Source organism: Dipodomys spectabilis, unplaced genomic scaffold (genome assembly GCF_019054845.1).
Source record: "Dipodomys spectabilis isolate Male_0828 unplaced genomic scaffold, ASM1905484v1 ptg000089l, whole genome shotgun sequence".
NCBI classification, from domain to species: Eukaryota; Metazoa; Chordata; class Mammalia; order Rodentia; family Heteromyidae; genus Dipodomys; species Dipodomys spectabilis.
The window spans coordinates 15007359-15031522 of record NW_024870766.1 but is presented as its reverse complement, the minus strand read 5'-3'; the positions used below and the strand labels follow the sequence as shown (position 1 = coordinate 15031522).

Genomic DNA, 24164 nt, shown 5'->3' with positions numbered 1-24164 from the left:
TATTCTTATCAACTCTTTTTACCTTTTACATGTGAGAAGATGCGCAGATACTTGTCTTATTGTGTCTAGCTTATTCCAATTTGGCACAAAGTCCTCCGATTCCATTGATTTGCTGCAAATAATGAGATGTCATTCACACTTTTATGGCTGAGTATTTATGGCTGAGCCATAAATGTATATAGAGAGATATACACAATATATATGTATATCTATATTTGTATATACACATTACATTTTCTTTATCAATTCATCTGTTGTGCATAGTGCTGTAGTAAACATGGATGTGAAGGTTGAAACCTTTGGTAGACTCATTTCATTAGTTTGATATAATTCTACTTCATTTTTGCTTTTGTTTCCTGTGCTTTTAGGGGACCTATTTGGAAAATCATTGCCTGTACCAAATGTTTTGGGCTTCCTCTATGAGTGAGATCATGCAGTAAGATCTCACTTATGATAGATTGACTTTGCCTCTCTACCTTTTAATGGACAGAGTGAGACACACACACACACACACACACACACACACACACACACACACACACACACAGGAAAATACATCCTGTTACTAAAGTCAATAAGACAGTAAATTAACTTAGCCTCTTCAATCTCACAGATGTGTCCTTTTTACACATCAAATCCCAGTTTTCACTGACACAAATATGGCTCATTCCCTTTTCCCCAAAGACATAATTATTTCAGAATAACTCCACCATCAACAATGTGACTATAAAAAAACAGCTACAAGTATTTTCTCCCCTCAGGGTATGACCTACTTAATATTTACACTAAAAGTAGAATGGTGCTTCTCAGGCAACAACTTGATTCAGAGTTATGTTCAATTTATTTTATTTGCTAGTTTTAGCATTTGTGTTTAAACTTTACAACTAAATAAATTACTATATTTTAGGCTGTATATTCTAAACAGAGTGTAGTCAAAGGATTCTGGCTTCTGTGTATAGCCCATCCACTTGTAGTAAATCTATTTTAAAGCCTTTCCTTCCTTTGTGTTTATAAATGTTTATTTTATGAGTGTCATTTCTGGAATTTATAACAGTTTATACTTATAAGAGCTAGCTTGGTCTCCTCATTTCTAGGGAAAAAATTTGGAGTTACTGTCTCTTGGTTTTGTACTATAAGTGAAATTAGCTGATGCATCTTCCTGTGCCTACCCAGAGTTAATTTGACTTGGTGTCCTTCTGTAGACATTGGGCATCCTCAAGTGTCTCTTCTGCACATTACACAGGATGACCTAAAGATCCCTGAGTGTCCTTTGTACCCGTCACCATGTCATTAGCAAGGTCACTCACTTCTCAATTGCTCTGATTCACTTATAAGCAAATAACAGATGGTAATTATGCTTTGCTTGCAAAATCTCCAACCAGTTTTGTGACCTTGCTCAAGTATTTCAACGGTCTTGGGTTTTTCTTTCATTTCAATAAATTCTGGACTGTAGTGCCTACTCCATGGGGTTATCATGAGACGACAGGCAAAGCACCTAACATACGATGTGGTACACAGCAATCTCTGAGTGAATAAATAATTAAAATGTTAACTATGGCAAAACAAATCATAGATGAATTATTAATCTGTACTTTTAAAGCATTTGGTAAACATGAATTAAATGAAGCCTTATCAGGAAATTCCATCCATCTGGTAAATACATATTGAAAGACTGCTATCATTTGAAGGGATAGTGGAGTTGAGGGAAATAGAAGAGAACGATGGAAGGGGTGACACTGATCAAGATGCATTGTGCTCATCAGTTGACATGCTCAGTTGAACCTCCTTTGTACAACAACTTAAAGATAATTAACTTTTTAAATATTGCTTTGCCTCAGTCCCTTGTAAATATGCTTATTCATTTATTCTATAAGTATTTGAGAGTTGTGCATAGGCTAGATTTGAGGACAGAGTGGGAAAACAGATGGGTATAGTCCCTACCCGGAAGGAACTAACAGTCTTACCAGAAGTTAGAGTTTAGGCAATTTCAGAATGTTATTTTTGTCCTGATAGCTCCATTCTTAGAATCCCTAGTCCACTTGGGCTTGACTTGCCTGGAAATAATTTGTCATTTGACTATGTTACTAGATGTCCACTTCCTATTTGGCTCAAACCTCTTGAAAGTGGTAACTGACGGGGTAAGTTGTTCAGAATGAATCTGTACTTCCCCTTCCAAATTCCAATTTGTTTTTCTGTCAAAGTCATAAAGTGTAGTGCCCAAAGTATCATTAGCTACAAGGCTAATGTCTGTAAATAAGGAAAAGTTCTGTAGGTCCACTAAATGTTTACTGTTTTTCAGCTCCAATAAAACCTAGCTGGCACATTTGTTCATAGTGACTTTGTGGTCTTTTTGTTGTTGTTCTGTGATGTATGCTTTATTAGACTTTATCAATATGTAGGTAAAATTTTCATCACAAATAATTTTAATATCTTAGTCATGAATAATATCAAATACATTGTGTCAATGTATGAAGGAAGCTATAAAGAAGCTCAATAAAAGCTGTTGGACAATTGGAGAATATGGAAAGAGAGCAATAGAGGGAGTTAATCTGACTATATTATAATATATTATATATACTTGTGAAATGTCATGGTGAAGCTAATATACACTAAAAAATGAAAAGAAAACCAAATGACAGGAGAATAAACAGGCTTTTTGGGGGGATCATATACTAGCAAGTGAGGGAGGGCTAATTGGGAGGGTGGATGAGGGAGAATACGGGCCAAGTATACCATGTCTAAAAACAGAACAAGAAAACTTGTTGAAATTAAAAAAGTGAGATGGAGCAGAGTAAGGGTAGGAGTTAAGTTGATGGGGCACATCGTGTGCAAATATGGAAATGTTGCCATGAAAGCCCCTGCACAGCTAACATGTGTTAATAAAAATTAACTTCTGAAAAGTAAAAATATTTCAATGAGCCAAAAATCAAATTGACACGATCTTTCCATAAAATTATAGAAAAACAATAAGAAAGCTTCTAAATATTCATGGTATTAAATCTGAAGCTCTGGAAAATGATGCTGTCACATAGAGCCTTAATGCCTAGGTTAATGACAAAAAGAAAGGCAAGCAGCAGACACTCCAAAAAGCTTGTACACGACTTCCAGAAATGGAGTCATTTTTTAAACTGTGTTTCGTTGAATGGTATATTTAAGACAGATACATAGCAGTGTTCCAATCTCAGTTATCTACAAGAACTTACAAAAATGAACATGTGAAACACTTAGGTCTTAGTACATAGTACATATAGTTAATGAATATTAAAATATAAAAAAATAAAAGCTGTGCTTTTTCTAGAAGGAAAACTGTATTGTGGCAAGGTTGAAGCTGAAAACTCAGGGTTCTGAGCCAAAATATATGAAATTTGGGATGCTACCAAATAATTTTCTAACTTTGTAGAAAAGGCAGTGTGCACACCAAGAGCATCTTCAGAGGGTCTTTGTATTGTTGAATGATAGCTCGTGATCTCTGCTATGGATATCTATTATGACGTGGGTTAAGTTCTGCCTGTCTTACATGTTTTGAAGGATTTCCATGCTATCTAACTTTCTTTTCCTAGTATGGAAATTTGTAGAAATAGTTTTGTATCTTTAAACTGTCAGAACTAGTTCATAATAACTGGAAATGTGGCATTAACATGAAATGAAGCTATTTATATTTGCCAGAAAAGACATTAAAATATTTTGTAATAGTTGAATTAGTGAACTGGAAACAGCTGTGTTTGGAGAGATGTTTGTTAGAATCTATTTTAATGTTTTTTTTCATTTATTCTTATTATTTTGATTGTCAAAGTGGGTAGTAATGGGGAAAAGTTATAGTTATATTTGGTGGTATTATATGGTTTTCTGTTTTTTTTCCCAAAACTTGTGACAAACTAAAGAACTATGTCTGTAAATGTCCTGAAAAACCAAATTTCTTAGGAAACTGTGTTAAGATTATCCTCCCTTTTCTGAGAAAATTCCAGAATAATTTCTTATGTAATTGTCATTGGCAATAGCAATTTTCAGTTACAAACTAATTGGGATATTTAACAAAATTTATGCGAACTAACTGGTTCATAAACTAAAGGGTTCTCTGAGTATTTAACTTAAAGTTTAAATATAACACTTTATAATACATATTGAGTTAGTAAAAAAAATCCTTATTTTGTCTACTGAGAAACATTTGTTAGGATTGAAAAATTCAGAAACTGCATTTTGTACTTTACTCAGGATTTTAATTTCTTTGATACTTAAGTTTGGCCCACTGTTTTTGAGAAACTATTGACTTGGTTATGTATCCTCAAAGGTAGTTCGTATTGAGTGGAGGAATTTCCCTGAATAGCAAGCTGTCAGGAGAAAATATTTGGTAAGTTTGCTATTCAAAGGTTCTTAATATCTATTTCCTTTTATCTTTCTGTCCATATTAGAATTTGAACTCAGAGCCTTGGGCTTGCTAGGCCGATGCTCTACCACTTGAGCCACACCCCCAGCTTACTATTCCATTTTAATATAAACTATATGGGATATTTATATTCCACATGCAATCAATCTACAAAATTTGCCACAATCAATATCAAGTTGACAACCTTTGTCTTACACATACATATGCATAATTTTTAGTCTGCTAGCATTGCCTTTATTAAAAAAAAACAAAACACTAGAATTTGAACTCAGAACCTTGTGCTTGCTAGGCCCTACTACTTGAGATACAACTCCAAACTGTGCTAATGTTGGCTTCTATGACTGACTGGCATACCTTATTCTTGACCATTTGGCCCAATTCACATGTATATACGCAGAAGGAAAGCCCCATACTGAGTTCTTTTTTTCTTTCTTTCTTTCTTTCTTTCTTCCTTTCTTTCTTCCTTCCTTCTTCCTTCCTTCCTTCCTTCCTTCCTTCCTTTCTTCCTTTCTTCCTTTCTTCCTTCCTTCCTTTCTTCCTTCCTTCTTCCTTCCTTCCTTCCTTCCTTCCTTCCTTCCTTCCTTCCTTCCTTCCTTCCTTTCTTCCTTTCTTCCTTCCTTTCTTTCTTTCTTCCTTCCTTCCTTCCTTCCTTCCTTCCTTCCTTCCTTCCTTCCTTTCTTTCTTTCTTTCTTTCTTTCTTTCTTTCTTTCTTTCTTTCTTTCTTTCTTTCTTTCTTTTTTGCAAGTCCTGGGATTGAATTTGGGCCTGGACACTGTTCCTGAACTTCTTTTGCTCAAGGCTAGCACTCTACCACTTGAGCCATAGTACCATTTCCAGATTTTTTTGGTTTATGTGGTACTGAGGAATCGAGCCCAGGGCTTCATGCATGCTAGGCAAGCACTCTACCACTAAGCCACATTCTCAGCCCCACACACTGAGATTTCTATCAGTCATAGGCTGAATCCTTCATGCTATTCTTACTTCTTGCTGTGTGCCATGTATTATGCAAGGTTCTTGGGATACTGGAATCCTAGTACCTTAGTAATAGACAGCGTTCTTGAAACTCAGAATATATCAAGTGAACAGAAAAGGCTGGGTATGGTAGTTCATGCATGTTATCTGAGCTGCTTAGGAGACAGAGACTGGAGATCATGGTTCAAAGCAAGACTGCAAAAAATTGTTAGCAAGATCTTATCTCAAAAAACAATCCAGGTATGGTAGTTCATAGATAAAATCCCAGCTACTTAGGATGTTTAAGTATGAGGATCGCAGTCAAAGCTTGTCTGGTCAAAAAGCATGAGGCTCTATCTGAAAAATAACTAAAGCAGTTTTATGGAAGAACACTAGCCTAGCAAGTGCAAGGCTAGGATTCAAACCCTTGTAATGCTAAAAACAAATGAAAGAAAAGAAGAAATGAAAGATACACTGCTAAATAAAACATTTGCAAAACTCATGGAATTGCTTAAATGGAGATTCTGAGTTTAGGTCTCTTGGTGACAATAACTTGAGTGAACAAAACTCTCAGTTTCTGTACACTGACAATAAAAGCTATCCAGAAATAAACCTGAGGATAATAATTCCATTTATAATAGATTGAAAAATACTCAAATGCTTGGAAATAACAGAAAAGTAACTAGCTGGTTCAAATATACTACCAGGATTTGAAGACTTATTTGCAATTAATAGCAAGAATAGAACTCAAACATCCCGATGACCTGCTTCCAATTTCCATTGGATAGTATCGATTCAGAAGTTGAAACTGCGACTTTGTATATTTGTTCTTTCTAAAAAACACTTTGGGGTAACATTACCCCAAAAGAAATGTACTCATTACCTGACTCACAAAGTGTAGCCCCTCTGTACAGCACCTTTTTAATAACAATTTAAAATTTTAAACTAAATAAAGAACACTTGTATGATTAGCAGTGAAAGGTAGCACTGTCCATAATCTGCTGGGAAGTTGGGTGCTGCTCTAAGTGCCTCTTCCCCCCACCCCCCCCCCCCCACACACACACTGTGGCGGAAGTATCTTCAGAACACAAAAGAACACTCTTTCTTTGGGAGGAGCTCCTGTGTCTCCCACTGAAGCCTCCCTCCTAGAGCTGGGAGGGAGACCTAGTCGCTGACAGTTAGCTGACTTGGGGAACTGGGCTCAGACATAGGAGAGATTCTTAAAGCTAGGCATCTGAAAACTCAGAAGCATGGGCAGCACCTACTGTTCTCAAATAACCAGCTGTGTACATCTTCATGCATCTGTGACCCTTGTATGAGATGCTCCTGTCACTGAGGGCCTTGGCCCCATTTCAAGCTTCTCTCTACCTAAACCCACTCAAGGCCTTTATAGGTGCACAGGAGGTGTAAGCCTCTGCGTTTCAAATCAACAGATCAGCCCTGTCCTACTCCCTAGCTCTGCTGGTCCCTGTGTTGTGATTCTTAATCATTCCACTGGTGTTAATCTTGTGCTGTTTCCTCACTCCAATTTGTCTGACCCACTTGTGAAGGCCTTTCATGGCTTTGGTGCGGTTGAGTTCTTTGCTCTGAAATCATTGATTCATGATTTGAAGTTATTCAAAGAGCATCTGGGGCTTCAGTCTGGATCATTTCCTGCCTCTTGGTTCACAGTCAATGGTCCTGCTACCATCCTTCTCTGGGATCTTTGGAGAGAGGGATGCTTTTTAAACAAAGGCAAAATGATTGTGATAGGTCTGATTAACTGCAGCTTCACCAGGACAAATGTGAGTGCTGTAAAAGGAAATGGCACCTGTTGGCACCTGTGTGCTTAAGGCATGTTTTAAACTTATTTGATTTATCTTTAAATGACTGTAATTTAACTTGAAATCATTCATATAGCCCAGTAAATAGCATTGTTTACCACAGTGTCCACTGCATTTGATACCTTAACTCTTGGGAGGTCCTGTTTGCCTCTTCTGTGCTCCCCCTCACATTCCTGTGGCGGGCCACCAAAGGAGGAGACAAGACAGCTGCAAGAGAACAATCCCACATCTCTGCTCACCCTGCGAAGCTTGCCAGCCACACAGAACAGACAAGAAGCTGGGCAAACCAGACAGTTTCATGCAGCACAAGCTCTGCTCTTCCAAGCCCATGGTCAGGCCAAAATGCCTTGATCTACTCTTTCTTCTTTCTACATTTGCCTTCTGTGAGTTGGAGTGGGAGGGCATGATTTGATGGACATTATTAAGAATTTACAAGATGCCAAGGTATGACCTAGAGCTCAGAGAGTTAAGATTTTTACCATCAATGAATACACACAGAGATACATTTAAAATAACAGTGTACATACTGTACACTGTACACTAACAGATGCATGTAAAATACAGAACAATAGAAAGAATGAATTAATCCAGCCTGGAGGTGCCACTTGAGACAGTCACAGGTGGTCATGATTACTGAAATATTTTAAAGGTACAAATAAGAGTGTTTCAGGTAAACAAGAAAAGAAATTAAAAGACAGGAAATATATCAAACCAAGGCATTGTTCGGGAGCTGTATTCATTTTCTATTTCTACCATTACAAATCAGCACAAATTTAATGCCTTAAGCATGATTCTGTCATAATTCCATATGTTAGAAATCCAACATGGGTCTCATTATCAGAGTGTAGGAAGGGTGACATTCTTCAGTTCCCGTGAAGATTCTGACCACCTGCATCCCTCAGCTCATGACCACTCCTTCCATATTTGAAGCCAGCAACAGAGGACTAAGGTCTAACTCAGAATTTTTTAATCATTAGTATTCCTTTTCACCCTTCTATAACCCAGTCATAAAGACTCTCTGCTTCTAAGGACTCACATGACTGGATTGGGGTATACAGATCATCCGTGGTAATTTGCTCACTCTGGCCTATCTTCTTAATCATATTTTATGAGACTTCTTTGCTCTGTAAAGTATTATATACACAGGTTCCAAGGATGAGAACATGGATGGGACTGACAGAGAGGAGGGAGCCATCAATCCTACCAGCTATAGGAACTGCAGTTGGTATTATAAAGCTGAGAGTATCAGGGGAGAAGATGGGTTGGGAGAGGAGCTGCTGGATAATACAGACCTTTTTTTTTGTTAAGTTTTTTATTGTGAAAATACCGTACAGAGGGGTTACAATTACATGAACAAGGTAATGAGTACATTTCTTATTGTTGCCTCCTCCTTTGTTTCCCCTTCCCATCCCTTCCCATTCACCCCCAACCCCCACCCCCGTGCCAAAGTTGTAAAGTTCGTTTTTCAACATAACATCTTATACATATCATTGTTGCAGTGGATCCACCTGTATCCCTATTTAAACAATTTTTTTCCCTCCCCCTCCACAAATTGTACCAACATCAAATACAGTGAAAACAGGGGTTATATCGTGGGAGAGGGTAATAAAGACCTTCGATCATCATATTAGGAAAGGTGAGCTTAATCCTGAAAGTGAAAGAGTTTAAAGCAAGATGAGAAGCATATCTGCTAATCTTAGGTAGGACAGGCTCCAGGTGGTTGAGACCAGGAAAGTTGGCCATGGTCAGGGATTTGTGCATGGTGTAGTATATATTTCTCATCCTATGAGAGTGTCTATAAATGAAATGCCTCATAGTGGCCAATTTCCCTCTTGGAAATGGTCACAGTATCTGGACATTGCTATTATATAGTTTAAATAAGCAATGTTATGTGTTCCATGCTGTGAGACCCAGAAGGTGTTTATTGTCTGGCCAGAAGCCCATGTCTTGCATAGCCTCTACCCAAAGCCATAGCTTATTCCATGACATTGATCCTGCAGACTCCTCTGCTGGAGAATCATTAGCAGATATGGGGTACTTTAGACTGTGAGAGTTGGTGAGAAAGTCTAAAGGAAGTGAATAATTTTTAAAGCATATGGATATGAGGGCCAAATCCTTGTAAAGACTTTTAAAGAGGGGTCGACTTTTAAAGGAAAGGTCAGGGAAGAAAACACAAGCAAGGAAAGTCAACCATACTACTAGAGGCAGAAGTTCCAGAAGTTTTCCACTATAATAGCAATAAATACTACAAAATTATCAAATAACAAAAAGCCAAAGAAATGTCATTTAAACTGAATGAGTAAGAGGTTAGAGGACCTCCACTTCCAACCAAGACAGAGTAGACAGATTTACCTCCTACCTTAAATAATTAAAAAATGGATCAAATTATGTGAAATATTGTTTTTCAGACTTTGGACAATAACAGCACAGGCACAGAGACCTAAATTAGAGCAGGCCTATAATTGTCCCATCTCACTGCCTGGAAAAAATTTCCATGTTTTATTTAGCATAGAGCAGGAAACCCAAACACAGGCAAGTGGTCTTGCTGAGAACTTAAAAACACCCGAGTTTCAAGTTCATTGAAGACAAATAAAATACATAGGTAAGAAAAGGAGACAGTGGCACAGAGCTCCAGTGGTTACAGAGGGTTTCTCTGGAGTCAGGGTGTTAGTCAGTACATGGCTGCCAGAACACTGAGCATCCTCAGTCTTGACTCAGAAGTAGGACCAAAATATTTCTAGATAAAGGATTTGTCTGGATCTCCTTAACATAGTTTAGAAGAAAGCCTTGAAAAGATCAAACTATTTCCAAGGAACTAAACTATGTCTTCTAGAAGAACACCAAAATCTCCATCTCCTGGCAGTGTAAAAACTCACAATATCATTAACCCAAAATTTACTAGGTATGCAAAAAATGAGAAGTGGGAAAACATGATTCACTGTGAGAAAAAAATCAACCAATAGACATAGAAATACAATCAATAAACATTAGAATAGCTCTGATAAATATCTGGTATGTTGGGAAAAGATGGAGAAAAGATTAAGCATAATGAGAAGTAGAAATGTGTAATATATATGAATTAATGCAAATATCTTGGTGGAATTAGTGTATTAGACACTAAAGATAAAAAAAAATTAGTGAACTCCAAAATGTAATAGTATCAATTAGCTAAGTCAGACTAGTGAAAAATAGAGATAATCACTCAGAGAAATGAAGTCCTTGGTCAATTTACCAACGAAGGTGTGCATAACAACCTGGTTTGTAAAGATACGGATCAGAGACAGTTCTTGAGAAGGAACAAAACAGAATGTGAAGGGGAGGAAAAAGGAGTCATTAGAGATGGTACAGCATCCAAAGTAGACTTCATTTTGTTGACTTTTTTAAATGAGAAAGATGAACAAATTTATAGGCGAAGGATAATGGCTGGTTAGGCCCTTATTGTAAGCTAAGATACTATTGTAAATATATGTTTTGATTCATTTAGTCTTCACTATAGTCTTATGAAGTTGGGATGCATTTTCTCTCTTTTTTTGTTTTTGTTTTTGTTTTTGGCCAGTCATGGGGCCTGAACTCTGGGCCTGGGCACTGTCCCTCACCTCTTCAGCTCAAGGCTATTGCTCTACCACTAGCACCATTTCTGGCTTTTTCTGCTTATGTGGTGCTGAGGAATTGAAGCCAGGGCCTCATGCATGCAAGGCAAGCACTCTACCACTGAGCCACCTTCCCAGCCATGCATTTTCTCTCTTTAACAATTGAATAAACAGAGACATGGATTGGTTAAATATTACTCCAAATTATGTAGTTGGGAAGTAGCAGTGAAATTCAAACCAAAGTCCAGTCATCATAGACTTATCTCCTATGTGTTACCAAACCAGTCAAGAGTAGAGGTGATAAAGGAAAGAAAGGAGATCATAAAGGGGAGAAACCATAACTGATGGCAGGAAAGGAGATCACAGAAGATCTGGCCTTCATCACTGGGAGGGAGGACTGCTGAATTCTTGAGAGTAGGGGAAAGAAATGAATGGAATGAGGCACTCTAAATGGGTTGATTGGTGTGAGGGGTGAATGCAGATGGCCTATTTTCTTTTCTGGTGAATGAGTTAAGTGGGTGAGAAAGGTAGAGGTTGATACGATATCCAGGAGGAAATGCCAAAGGAACATGAAGCAGCATCAAGAGCTTATTGCATTTGGAAATCCTCTCACATGGCTCTGCTGTTTATTTCCAGAAGTGAAAGAGAGAAAAGCAGAGAAAGAAGGTAAAGGAAGGTTCCAAGGATTTATGCTTTCAAGTTCATGTTCCATTCCAAAGTATGCTAACCATTTCCTGAATGAGGCCAAACCCATAGGTAATATCAGAGAGGCCAGAAGAACAAGGTAGGCTGACAGTGTAGATCCAGCCAGGTTTGCCACACCCACCCACACAATTGTTTCTTCCTTCCAGATAAGTTCACTTGAACAAACGCGCTCATTGAACTCTGACTTCCCTTGGAATGTCCCAGAATTTCAATTTTTGAAATGTTTTCCATATTATTCCATGTTGTCCACGAATCATGAACTCTTGTTAAACTTTTAGCTCTAGTGTAAATGTTTCCTTCCAGCCACAGATACCAGCAAGGCAATTCAGTAACAGAAGTATGTATTGTGAAATCCCATTTATGAACTTATGACATTATATCTAACCTTCTGTTGTGTGTACTCTTGGCCTATTTAAGATTGGCCTTTCTATGCCATTTTTCTTAGATTCTGCATTTTTAAAACATGACCAACTTGGTGTTCCGCACCCTGTTGTTTCATGCCGTGTGAAAAGGCCACAGTTTTTTCATGTTTGATACTGTGTATGGGCGAAGCATTTTTATCTTGTACAACTGAGTCTAAGTTTCCAATTGTGGCTAAACCTACTTAAAATGATGACTCACACTTTCACAGAAAAGTCATTTTCAGATGAATATTAACATCCAGATTATAATTTTTTTCATTTTTAGGAGGAAAACGTAGCCTCAATTTTTTGGTACTTTAAAAAGAAAAAGATTTGATTTTAGTTAACAGAAAGTTTATCAGTGCTCTTTTTGAAGAGCTTTGATATAACTGTTTCTAATGTACATAGAAACTGTAAGGACAAATCAAGCCTTTGCCCACTGAATTGTTTTTACAAGTCCCCGAAGACACCAGTGGCCAGGGGAGTAAAGGAGACAATAGACAAATGAGGAATCCTGTCCAGCCTTCTTGCTGGTTCTGTGGACACAAAATGTGCCAACATCCATCCTACCATCAAATTTAAACCTTACCGTTGTGGATGGGACTCCAAAAAAAATATAGCTGATCATCCACTGAGTTAGAGCGAGTATGATCCAGCTGTATCTGCCACTGCGATCTGACCCTAGTACTTTCCAGCTCACCTCCTCCTCTGATGCTCTATTGTTTATGGCAGTTATTTCATTGTGTATTTAAATAGGTTTTTATTATTATTTATATTTTTTATTGTAAAGATACTATACTGAGGGGTTACAGTTACATGTAGTTACATGAGTAAGGTAATGAGTACATTTCCTATCAAGCATTGTTACCCCCGCCTTTGTTTTTCCCCTACCATCCCTTCCCTCCCCACCTCCCCAACTCCTCTCGCTCCTAGCTATTCAGGAGGTTGAGAACTGAGGATCATGGTTCAAAGCTACCAGGGTAGCAAAGTCTATAAACTTTTATCTCTAATTCACCACTAAAGAGGCAGAAGTGGAGTCAGGGCTTGAATGATAGAGTGCTAACCTTGTGTGAAAAAGCTCAGAGACAGCACACAAAGTCAGCCATTTTTAGCCATTATCTCTGATTTTTTTGGACTCCTTTCTCTTGAGTTCTCCCATTACATGTAAATGGGTAGACTTTATGAAATCCCTCATTTCTGACAGGGACCTACTCTTGAATCTTCATGCTTTTTTCCTGCTGATTCATCTTCAGGTTCGCTGTTTTTTGGGGTTTTTTTTTTTTTTTAGGTCTACCTGCTCAAAACCACTATTGAAATCATACCGTGAATTTTATAGTTACAATAATTTTCTACTTTGGAATTTCAATTATTTCCTTAAGAATTTCTCCTAATGATGCTTTCCATTGTTGAATTACCATCATATTCCCCTTTAATTCTTTTTTTTTGTTTTTATTTATTTATTTATTTATTATTTAATAGCTCACTTCTTTTGGGGGGGGCAGGGCGGTCCAGTGGTAGGGCCTGAACTCTGGGCCTGGGCACTGTCCCTCAGCTCTTCAGCTCAAGACTAGCGCTCTATCACTTGAGCCACAGCGCCACTTCTGGCTTTTTTTCTTTTTGCTTATGTGGTGCTGAAGAATCAAACCCAGGGCCTTATGCATGCAAGGCAAGCACTCTACCACTGAGCCACCTCCCAGCTCCCCCTTTAATTCTTTAACCTTAGTTTTCCTTCCTTCTTCAAACACATAGTGTCTTTGAAGTCTTAGTTAAATCCAATTTTATACCTCCAAAAGCATGTTCTGTCCACTCATTTGACTTTTTGCTCCCTGTGTAGGGTGGGATCCCAATTTTTAAAAATCTTTGCACATAAGAATTGGATATTTTAGATAACATAGGAACTCGATCCTTTTTTCTCTTTGGGGATACTTGGGTTTTAGCTTAGGGCTGCACTAGCTAGGCAGATGCTCAGCCATGTGAGACACACCTGGGCGGCCTGTGGCTCTGGATTCAGATCCTTTTCAGGTTTGTTGTATTGTATTATATTTGTGTGTGTGTGTCATTCTTGCTTCAGTATAAACTTGTTGGCAGACTTGGCTGAACTACATGAAAAACATTTTCTCCCACAGAATACAGCCTCTTTTTATTTTTAAGTTTGACATCTGGCGGTTCTCACTAGATCAGCCACCCACTGATTGGTCAGAAGTTGTGCTTCAGTCCACTAAGCAACAAGATTTTCATCCTTTTCCATTAGGTCTGTTTATGGGTTGGTGCCTACTTCAAAGTTCAGGGAATTTATATATCTGCCCCCACTTACTCGGGCACTGATAGCTTAGAAGTTTCCTCTGGTCACTGCCTGAGACTTCATACCCTACCAGTCCACCAGTATCAAATGGGATTTTAGCAAGGCTCTTTGTCTCATGCCCTAATTTTTCTGTTACACATTTGCTAGTCTGCCTCTACTGGTATCACAAAGCTATTAGCTTCCTCTTTTAGCTTTTTTGATATTTAGTAGTTTTTTTTTTTTATTGTCAGTCAGGGCTTGGGTGCTGTCCTTGAGCTCTTTTGTTCAAGGCTCTACCACTTTGAGCTACAGCTCCACTTCCGGTTTTCTGGTAGTTACTTGGAGATAAGAGTCTCATGGCCTTTCCTGCCTGGGCTGGCTTTGATCTCACCTTCCTGAGTAGCTAGGATTACAGGTGTGAGCCATCAGTACCCAGAAATATTTAGTATTTTTTTGTTGTTGTTGGTTGTGGGGCTTGAACTCTGGGCCTGAGTGCTATCCCTCAGATCTTCAGCTCAAGGCAAGCACTCTACCACTTGAGCCACAGTGCCACTTCCGGTTTTCTAATAGTTTATTTGAGATAAGAGTTTCATGGACTTTCCTTGCTGGGGCTGGCTTTGAACCATGATCCTCAGATCTCAGCCTCCTAGTATTTTTTAGCAGTGCTCTTGGGATAAAATCAAAGCTTAAGAATGAAGGCTACAAATCTTCAAAGCTTGGTGAGCCCCTAAATGTCTCAAACTATTGTGTTTCTGAGCAGGAATGGGGGATCTGAGGAACTCAGATCTCATTCGTCCTGCCCCCAGTCTCCACACAGAACAGAACATGAGGGAGTGGACATGGGCACTAATGAACAGCTGCAGCTGCCTACCTAGTAAAGCTCTTCTGGGATGCCAGACTGAGACCAGGTGGATGAGTGCTTTGGTTTTGTTAGGGTTTTTCCACTACCATGAAGTAGACCTTCAGCAGAGCAAGGGAAGTAGACACTTCCCTGACTGCCAAGCCTGCCCAGAATACTTCTATAACATGGAATTAGGGATGATGGTACAGATCATGGTTCAAATGCCATAATCTCTCACTGAATACACACTTTTCAATCTCCTCTATGCTCATTTGTCCATTTAACAATTTAAGATAACAATTTAAATTGTTAAATTACATTAAACAGTTTAATCACACTTCTTGGAGTGAGAGGAATTCATCAAGTTCTTCACATCATTATTCTAGCAGCCCTGCTTCTTGCCATAGGTTTGTAATTTATAAGTATACTTATTTGCTTAACTTACATTTAAAAAATATAAAGTAACAAGTAGTCACTTGCTAATAATAAAACTACTGGGTATAGTTCAAGTAGTCTATCATTTCTTCTATGCCTATTTCCTCAGACTTCCATAGGACAGTATCCAAGACAAATTTGTTTCTACTATGCCAGGCATAGTAGAAGGCAAGTGGTCTTTTCAGCAGAGAAAAACCAAATATGTAAGTTCTTTGAGATGTGAATCCGCAATGAACTTACCTTCAACTTGTCTTTGGCTTCAGGCTGGTTTTTAAGTTACTAGACTGGCCTCCTACTTTGCCTTCACAGTACATATATGCACATACAAACACACTTTAACATGCTTATCTCACATAACCCTTCCCAGAAACATTTCTTCATATGTGATACTCTTACTATTTTATCCACTTTTTCATGTTTAGGTTGATTTTCTGTGTGTAGGATGTCTTTAAAGGTCTTCTATGTTGCTGGTGTAATGGTGATAAATTGCAGTTTTTGTTTATCATGGGATGTTTTTATTTGCCCTTTGGTTATGAATGACAGCATTGCTGGCTATTCTGGGTTAGCAGTTGTTAACTTTCAGTGCTTGAAATATATCATCATAAGCCTCCCTTGCTTTTAAGGTTTCTATCAAAAAATCTGCTGTTATTTTGGTAGATGCCCCACCAAAATAAGTGTCTTGCAGCTGTAAGAATTCTTTCCTTAAAGAATTGACACCACCCCATTCGTTAGAAAATGGAAAGACTTGGAAAAAATCATATTAAGTGAAATAAGCCAGACCCAAAGAAATATAGGTCCCATGGTTTTCTTTATTTGCAATAATTAGGATATGTCTAGGATAATCTTATCAGATGAGCAGAAAAGCTCAAAAGCTATGTACATATGACCATATAAGATGATGCTAAATGAAGCTGCAGAGCTTCTGCGTCGCAAAGGACATAGCTAGCAAGATCAATAGAAAGTCCACAGATTGGGAGAAGGTCTTCACTAGCCATACAACAGATAAGGGCCTCATATCTAAAATATACTTAGAACTCAAAAAATTAAATCCCCAACAACAAAACCTCAAAGAAACAACTGCCCAATAAATAAGTAGGCTAAAGACTTAAAGAGAAACTTCTCTAAAGAGGAAATAAGAATGGTCAATAGACACATGAAGAAATGCTCAACTTCTCTAGCCATAAAAAAAATGCAAATCAAAACAACATTGAGCTCTCTCTTTCTCTCTCTGTTCGTTTCTAGCTCTCTGCTCTCTCTGTTCATTTCTAGCTCTCTCTCTCTCTTGCTCTTCTTTTCTAGCTCTCTCTGCTCTCTCTCTGCTTTAGCTCTTTCCTCTCTCTTTCCCAGCCACGTGGAGTGCCAACCTTGCCTGGTCCCAGCAGGTCTACTGAATAAACCTACCCCTTACCTGAAAAAAAAAAAAAAAACAACATTGAGATTCCACCTCACCCCAGTTAGAATGGCTATAATCAAGAACTCTAATAACAAGGGATGCTGGAGGGAATGTGGCCAGAAGGGAACTTACTGCATTGGTGGGAGTGTAAACTTGTTCAACCACTTTGGAAAGCAGTATGGAGGTTCCTCAAAAGACTCCACATAGAGCTCCCCTATGACCTACCAATCCCACTTTGGGGCATTTACCCAAATGATCACAAACAAGACCATACTAAAGCTACCAGCACAACTATGTTTATCGCAGCATTATTTACCATAGCTAAGATATGGAATCAACCCAGATGCCCCTCAGTAGATTAATGGATCAAGAAAATGTGGTATATATATGAATTCTATGCCTCCATCAGGAAGAATGACATTGCCCCATTTGTTAGGAAATGGAAAGACTTGGAAAAAATTATATTAAGTGAAGTAAGCCAGGCCCAAAGAAACATAGGTCCTATGGTTTCCCTTACTTGCAATAACTAGTATATATATATATTTTTTTCAATAACAAGTAGAAAAGATCAAAAGCTATATACATATGACCAGATAAGATGAAGTTAAGCGAAATGAACCCCAAGATAGGGACACAAGTGGTTTTTTCTTTCTTGCTATTGTTTCTAACGTATTTATAAGGTACCATGTGATTTTTTGTTGCTTTGTATGTCCCTTCCCCACAGTATAACCCCTGTTTTCACTATATTTGATGTTGGTATAATTTGGGGAGGGGAAGAGAAAAAACAAAATGTTTAAATAGAGATACAGCTTGACCCATTGCAACAATGAGATGTACAAGACACTATGTTGAAAAACAAACTTTACAATTTAGATGTGGGGGGAGTGTAGTTGTAGAGGTGGGAGGGAAGGGATGGTAGGGGAAAAACAAAGGAGAAGGCACCAATGCTTGATAAGAAATGTACTCATTACCTTATTAAAGAAAAAGATGATGCTAAGAGAAATGGATCCCAAGATATGGACACAAGAGGTTTTTCTTGTTGCTGTTGTTTTTAATGTACTATGTGATTTTTTTTCTTGATACTTTTGTATGTTCTTCCTTCTATGGTATATCCCTGTCACTGTACTTGATTTTGGTACCTTGCATCTTGTATATACATTTATCTAATTTGGGGAGGGGAAGGGGAATAACAAAATGCTGAAACAAGGATACAGGATGACCCATTGCAACATGATTCTCACAAGACACTATGTTGTAAATGAACCTTACAACTTTGGCAGGGGTGGGGAGTGAGGGAGGGAAGAGATAGTGGGAGAAAAACAAAGAAGGGGGTAACAATGCTCGACAAGAAATGTACTCATTACCTGACTGATATAACTGTAACCTCTCTGTACAGCATCTTTATAAGAAGATAAATTTTTCAAAAAGCATTCTTTCCTAGGGGAAACAAAGAGGCGGCAACAATGCTTAATAAGAAATGTACTCATTATCTTGCTCATGTAATTGTAACTCCTCTGTACAGTATTCTCACAATAAAAGAAAGAATTCTTTCCTTAATTCTCTGTACTTATTAAGTCAACCTAATACTAAACTAAAAACAGTCTATAATAAGGTAAAGCTTTAGAGTTTGATGTTTATTAGCTAATTATTCCTCTACTCAGAGAGCAAATAAAAGTTCTTTTTCCAGATTTGACACTGTCAAATTAGGACTTTATTTTAACTAGGATTTTAAATATATACTGAAGAAAAGCTCTTAGTTATTCTAACTTTTAGTTTCAAATGAAGGAAAAAATCCCTGATTTCCAAACATTTTTAAGAATGAAGTAATATACTATATTTTCTTGGTCCATTCATCTATGGAGGGATATCTGGTCTGATTGCATACCTTAGCTGTGCTGAATAGTGCTGCAATGAGCATTGTTATGCTGGTGAAATTACTGTATCCTAGTTTGTAATGGTTTGTATAAATGCCCAGAGTGGAATTACTGAATCATGGAGCAGTTCCATGTTTAGTTTTTTGAGGAACCTCCTTTCTGCTTTCCAGAGTGGTTGAACACATTTACATTCCCACCAACAGTGTATTAGAGTTCCCTTTTGGTGATATCTTTGCCAGCATGTTATTGTTTGTATTCTAGAAAGAATGGCATTGCATCATTTGCAAAGAAATGAAAGAACCCAGAAAAATTACGTTAAGTGAAGTAAGCTAGATCCAGTGAGACAAAGATTGTATGTTTTCTCTCATATGTGGGAGCTAGAATTAGTTTACAAATACATAAGTAAATACTTTGGGTGGTACTCAAGTCTAGACAAATGTATTAACTGAAACAATTCTCAGGGGAGAATTCACACAGTGTAATTCCTTAGAAAGGCAAAATTGAAGGTCAACAAAATAAACATCAGAAAATTGGTTCGAGGCAGGAAAAGATCAAAGAGAGGGGGAGTAGATGAGTAAACAGAAGAAGAGATGAAGAATGCAGCCAAAAATTAAACGCATATCCTACAAAATTAAGAAAAGTGAGGGGTGGATGGTAGGGATGGGTGAGAATATTGAAAGGGGTAACATGCCACTTCTTTGAATGGCAACTCCTTTGTACAACTACTTAAAGACAATAAATATTTTTAATCGAATGAAGTAATAGATATGCAACTCTTGCCTATAAGAGATGTTCAATAATTACTCCTTTTCTTACCCTTATAAATAGGCATCTTAATAATTTACCTTAGTCAGATTATTTGCTAAACCTAAAAGATAACATTCTTAGGATTGGAAGGATTGAATTCTTTCAATTTCCAGATGGGAAAGTCACAGCCTAGCAATGTGAGTAGACTTTCCCCAGAACAAAGTGTTTACAGAAGGCAAACTGGAACTAGAAATACTTTTTCTGACTACCCAGCTTCTTTCAGTATGCCACATTGCCTTCATGTGTATCCTCTCCAAAGCTTGGCTGAAAGATTTCATAAGATCTCCATGAACCCACATTATCTCCTGCCTAAGCACAAGGAGAGTGGTGGCTAATAGTGACCTTGTGTTCTCTCTGCTAGTTATATGCTTCGGGAAAACTTCCTGGAACCAGAATGGCAGAGTTAAAAGCCAAGTACATTTTGCTGCACGAAACTGTGATAAGGTATGCTATTTACCAAATTGAAGGTATCTTTTTTTTTATCACATCTGTATTTCTCTCTTGTAATGAGACATTGCTTTATTTGTGTTCCCAGCAAACATAGGCTCTAAGGCAAGGATTTGAGCTCACATCATTAGAGAAACGATTGGGGAAAGTGGGATTGGAAGAGGAGTTTAGATGGGGTGGGTTAAGCTATGGATTCAGACAGTGAACAGCTGGAGTACAGTTTGTTAGACGGCTTTCTGTGTGGTTATGTAGAAAAACCTGAGAACTCTGCCACTGAAGGGTGACAGGACATTTGTCCATCTATTTACTCCCTTCATTGATTAAGGAGTGCTTGTAAGTTTTACCCTGTGACAAGATGAGCAAGTATTTAGGGCCACAGATAGGTCTTGGGTCTAGGGCCACAACTGCACAGATGCTATTGTGTAGATGCTGACTGTCTACTGGAGTTACTTCGAACACAGGGGTTTGGGTGACACTGGCTTGCATGCTGCATGACACTCCTGCAGGACCCCTCTCTGCCTCTCATCACTACTCAGACGATCCTAGCCTACCTCTGCAGAGACTACTGCCTTCACCTCTCACAACTTCCTCCCACCCCAGGCTACCGGCTTTGGCCACAGCCAGCCAGCTTTAGGTCAGACTAGGTTTCCACAGAATTACTCAACAGCTTTCGGAGCAACCGCTATTACCCATTGGAGTTCCTAACAGCCCTCTGGAGCCCTTGTGAGCCTCAGCCTTGGCTCTACTTCCTCAGCACTAAGCCAAATCTTCTTCCTCACCCTAATGGAGACTCCATTCTTCCAGAATTAGTCCTGGCTGCTGGATAGTTCTTAAGCCCTAGGAATTTGGGGGTTTTCGAGAGAGAGTGGAGACACCTTCTTCAACGTAGTTTACATTACTTAGCTGGGAGAAAACCCCGTGTGGATTTCAGGGTACCCCTCTGAGACTTTGCTAATATAACGAACATGTCAGTGTCTCTTAGCCTGAGGATAGCTCTTCTCTAAAGCCCAGTGGAGCTTCACAGGGTGAGATGACTTGACTTCCTCCTCCACTGACCACAGTTCCCAATACCTCAGAGACAAATAGCAACGGGGACCAAGGCTTTGGAGTTATTTCTTGCCACTTCCCAGTTATCTTGAAAACAGTTACTTCCCCTCTGCCACTCACATTTTACCTCCTCTTGATGCCTTAGTTCCTTCTCTAACTAGTACAGACACCCACCATTGTCCTATACCCACTGCCTGGAAGGCAGGCAGTAACAAGCAGACTCTAGGGCTGCTGGGGCTTATCCAGGCAGATAGAGATAGGAGCTGCTGAACTGACTCTGATTGAGTTTTCCATAGAGATCACATTGCAACAGCTGTTAAATTCTCTTCCACTGACACTATATTGTTAATAATGACATGCGGATAAATTGCCATTCATATTCTGACTGGAACCAGAACCACTATGGAATCCTTCTCTCTGTGGGAAAATGATGGCCCAGCCCATTTCTCTAGGAAAATAAGCAGATGTGGTAGCTTCAGCTGCTTTAGGCAAAATCAGATTATGGAGCATCTCTGCAAATGAACAGAAGCCCTAAGAATCTTCTAGTGGGGAAACTCGACAAGAAGTACACATGAAAAGAGAGCCCTGGCTTGGAAGCAGGAAACAGCAAGGGCTTGCCTTGGAACAGGAGTTGTAGCTAATGTAAGGGCGTCTGAGGCAGATAAATCACATCCACCAGTAAGACCAGAGCTGATGCTAACGCACAATTCAGAGGAATCGATTCTGTATAGTTTCTGTGTTCACCCAAATCTACCTCTACTAGATGCTTAGTCCCCTGCCCCAGAGACAAAACATTAGGATATAATGGGATTGTATGATTCTACTCTTCTATGATGTGAAAGCCCAGTTCTAGCCACACATCAAAGTTAAGATATTTTAATCTATAAATTAATTTATGTTCATAATTTTATAAGGAAATTTTTCTTTCTAGGTTCCTAGTAAAGGGTCATTTAAAAAGTTTCTGCCTTGTCTTAGTTCATTAAGGGAGAAAGGTCTTCCCTCAATCATGTCAGAAATATTCCAGACGTCAAGAAAAAACTCTATGGCACATGCCTGTAATCCCAGCATTTAGAGGCTGAGCCAGAAGGGATCAAGAATTTGAAGCCAGCTTGGGCTACATAGAAAGATCTTGTGTCAAACCCAAAATCCTTTCTGGAAAAGATAGGAAGAAAAAGGAAAGGAGAAGGTAGGGGAGGAAAATAAATGAAAAGAAAGGAAAAGGAGGCTGTCTGAGTGACCCTCTCCTCTTCTCCCTTCCCTACTCTCTGGCAAGACCTGGTCGATCTTCAAAGGCAAAAAGGAATAACTTATTTCCTATTGAACTGGATGCTTTCGTCCATTGTCTCCCACTGTCTCGGGGTGGAGCCTAGTGGTGTTGGTTCTCATCAAGCATTTAGCTACCTATTGTAGCAGATCTCTCCACTCAATGGTAAGATACTCAGAGCCAGGAGCTAAACCTCATGCACCTCAACACCACAGAAAGTACTTGGCCCAAAAGTGTCAGTGCAGTTAACTGGACCTGGGAATGGAGAGCAACTGTAGACATGAATCCCACCCCCAGAATCCCCACAGAAGCCACAGAAGTTCTTAAGCATGTGCAGTCTTCACCATGCAAACATCTTTTCATGTCACCCAGCACACAGGAGTCTGAGGTTCAGCTGCTGCAGGATGCCAAGCGGTACACTAAGCAGATCCAGGATCAGCAGTTCCACCTGCAGCAAGCCGACGCTTTCCCAGAAGCCTTCTCCACCGAGGTCTCCAAAATGAGAGAACAGCTGCTCAAGTATCAGAATGAATTCAATGCAGTGAAGGAGAGAGAGTTCCATAATCAGTACAGATTAAATAGGTAAGTACTCACCTCTCTCAAGCATGCCAAAGACACATGCCAACAAAGCTCTTTCCCCATATATATATGAGAAATTAGGAAGTAATGTTAGGTTCAAGGAGTATGAGATAGCATCTTCCAAGAATTGCAAGCTTTGTTCTTCTCTTGACTCCCTGGAACAAACAATTCCTACACAAAGAGGTCACCCAACTTCTGGGAAAATAAGTCAGGTGGCTGAAATCCCTGCTGGGTTTTCTGAGTGTGGGAAAAGCCACTGGCTTTGGAAACTGCAGCTGAAAAATACACTGCATGAAACAAGGACTTGGCCTTCTCTTTCTTTCTCCCAGCCTCATCTTGGAAAGCAGCACATAAATAGCTAAGCTTTCTTTTTATGAGCTCACTGGTGAGATCGTGCTTTTTTCTTTAGCCTCCTGTCCTCTTCTGCTTCCCGTATCTGCATGGACCTGGTGAGTGCATGCATTTTCCAAACAAGCCTGTCCAGCTGAGATCACACCTGACTCACTCTGTTCTAATACAGCAACAACAGGGACCTCATAGGCAAACTCGGTCTCCTCAGATGAATCTCTCCCCTAGGACTAAAGAGGAAGCTTACCCTCTTTGGTGAAACACATTTACTTACCAAAATCTAGAAGATATCATCCAATTAACTAAAAGCAGAAATCTTATTTCCAGAAGGATAAATGTTATTTCCCAAAGGATAAATGTTATTTCCCAAACCTTTAACATCCCTTCCACAGTGGAAGTTGGTAGAGGAGGTGTTTCAGCAAGTCATACTATTTAGATTGAATTGGTAAATGATTACAATTCTAGTTTCATGCTATGCTGTGCCCTGAGCTATGCCCAGGCACTGTTACCATTTAAGGCGGTAGAACTTTGTGTAGCTATTTTTAACAGTAGGTAGATTTCTTACAGCTTTAGTTCAGTCTTGTCCAGAGACAAGCAAATGACATGAGGCTTGCAGAGACTCCTGCGTGCCTTGGGTTGGAGTTATCTCTTTGCAGTCTACTTTTTCAACCAAAAGGCAGATAAAGAAGGCCAGTTTAATTAAGAGAATTCTATTCATGGGGGTAGCAGAGGGGAAGTTAGAGTGTTTTTGGTCTTTTTGATCTAAGCTTGTGTCAGGCTCACCAGTGAGATCTATAAAAAGAAAGCTTAGCTATTTCTGTGCTCTGTAAGCACTCTTTCAGCTGAGAAAATAATGAAATTAAAACAATTGGTGGTTGTTCATTATTATTGAAAATAGGAATGCTTGACATTTCATGAAAGGGTAAGAGGAACATAAAGTCAGTTGATACTGAGATTGTTTAAAATTTCCAGCTATTCCTGCCAAGAAAAAAAA

General features: G+C 38.9%; 1 protein-coding gene across 2 annotated transcripts in view; it reads left to right on the top strand.

The window, feature by feature from the left end:
* The window catches only part of Ccdc146 (coiled-coil domain containing 146), a 115261-nt gene that overhangs the window by 47547 nt on the left and 43550 nt on the right, over nucleotides 1-24164 (top strand). For both annotated transcript variants that reach the window (XM_042684549.1, XM_042684550.1), the window contains 2 exons: nucleotides 19847-19929; nucleotides 22616-22825. In XM_042684549.1, coding sequence (XP_042540483.1) covers nucleotides 19847-19929; nucleotides 22616-22825 — 293 coding nt within the window. The remainder of the gene's footprint in view (nucleotides 1-19846; nucleotides 19930-22615; nucleotides 22826-24164) is intronic.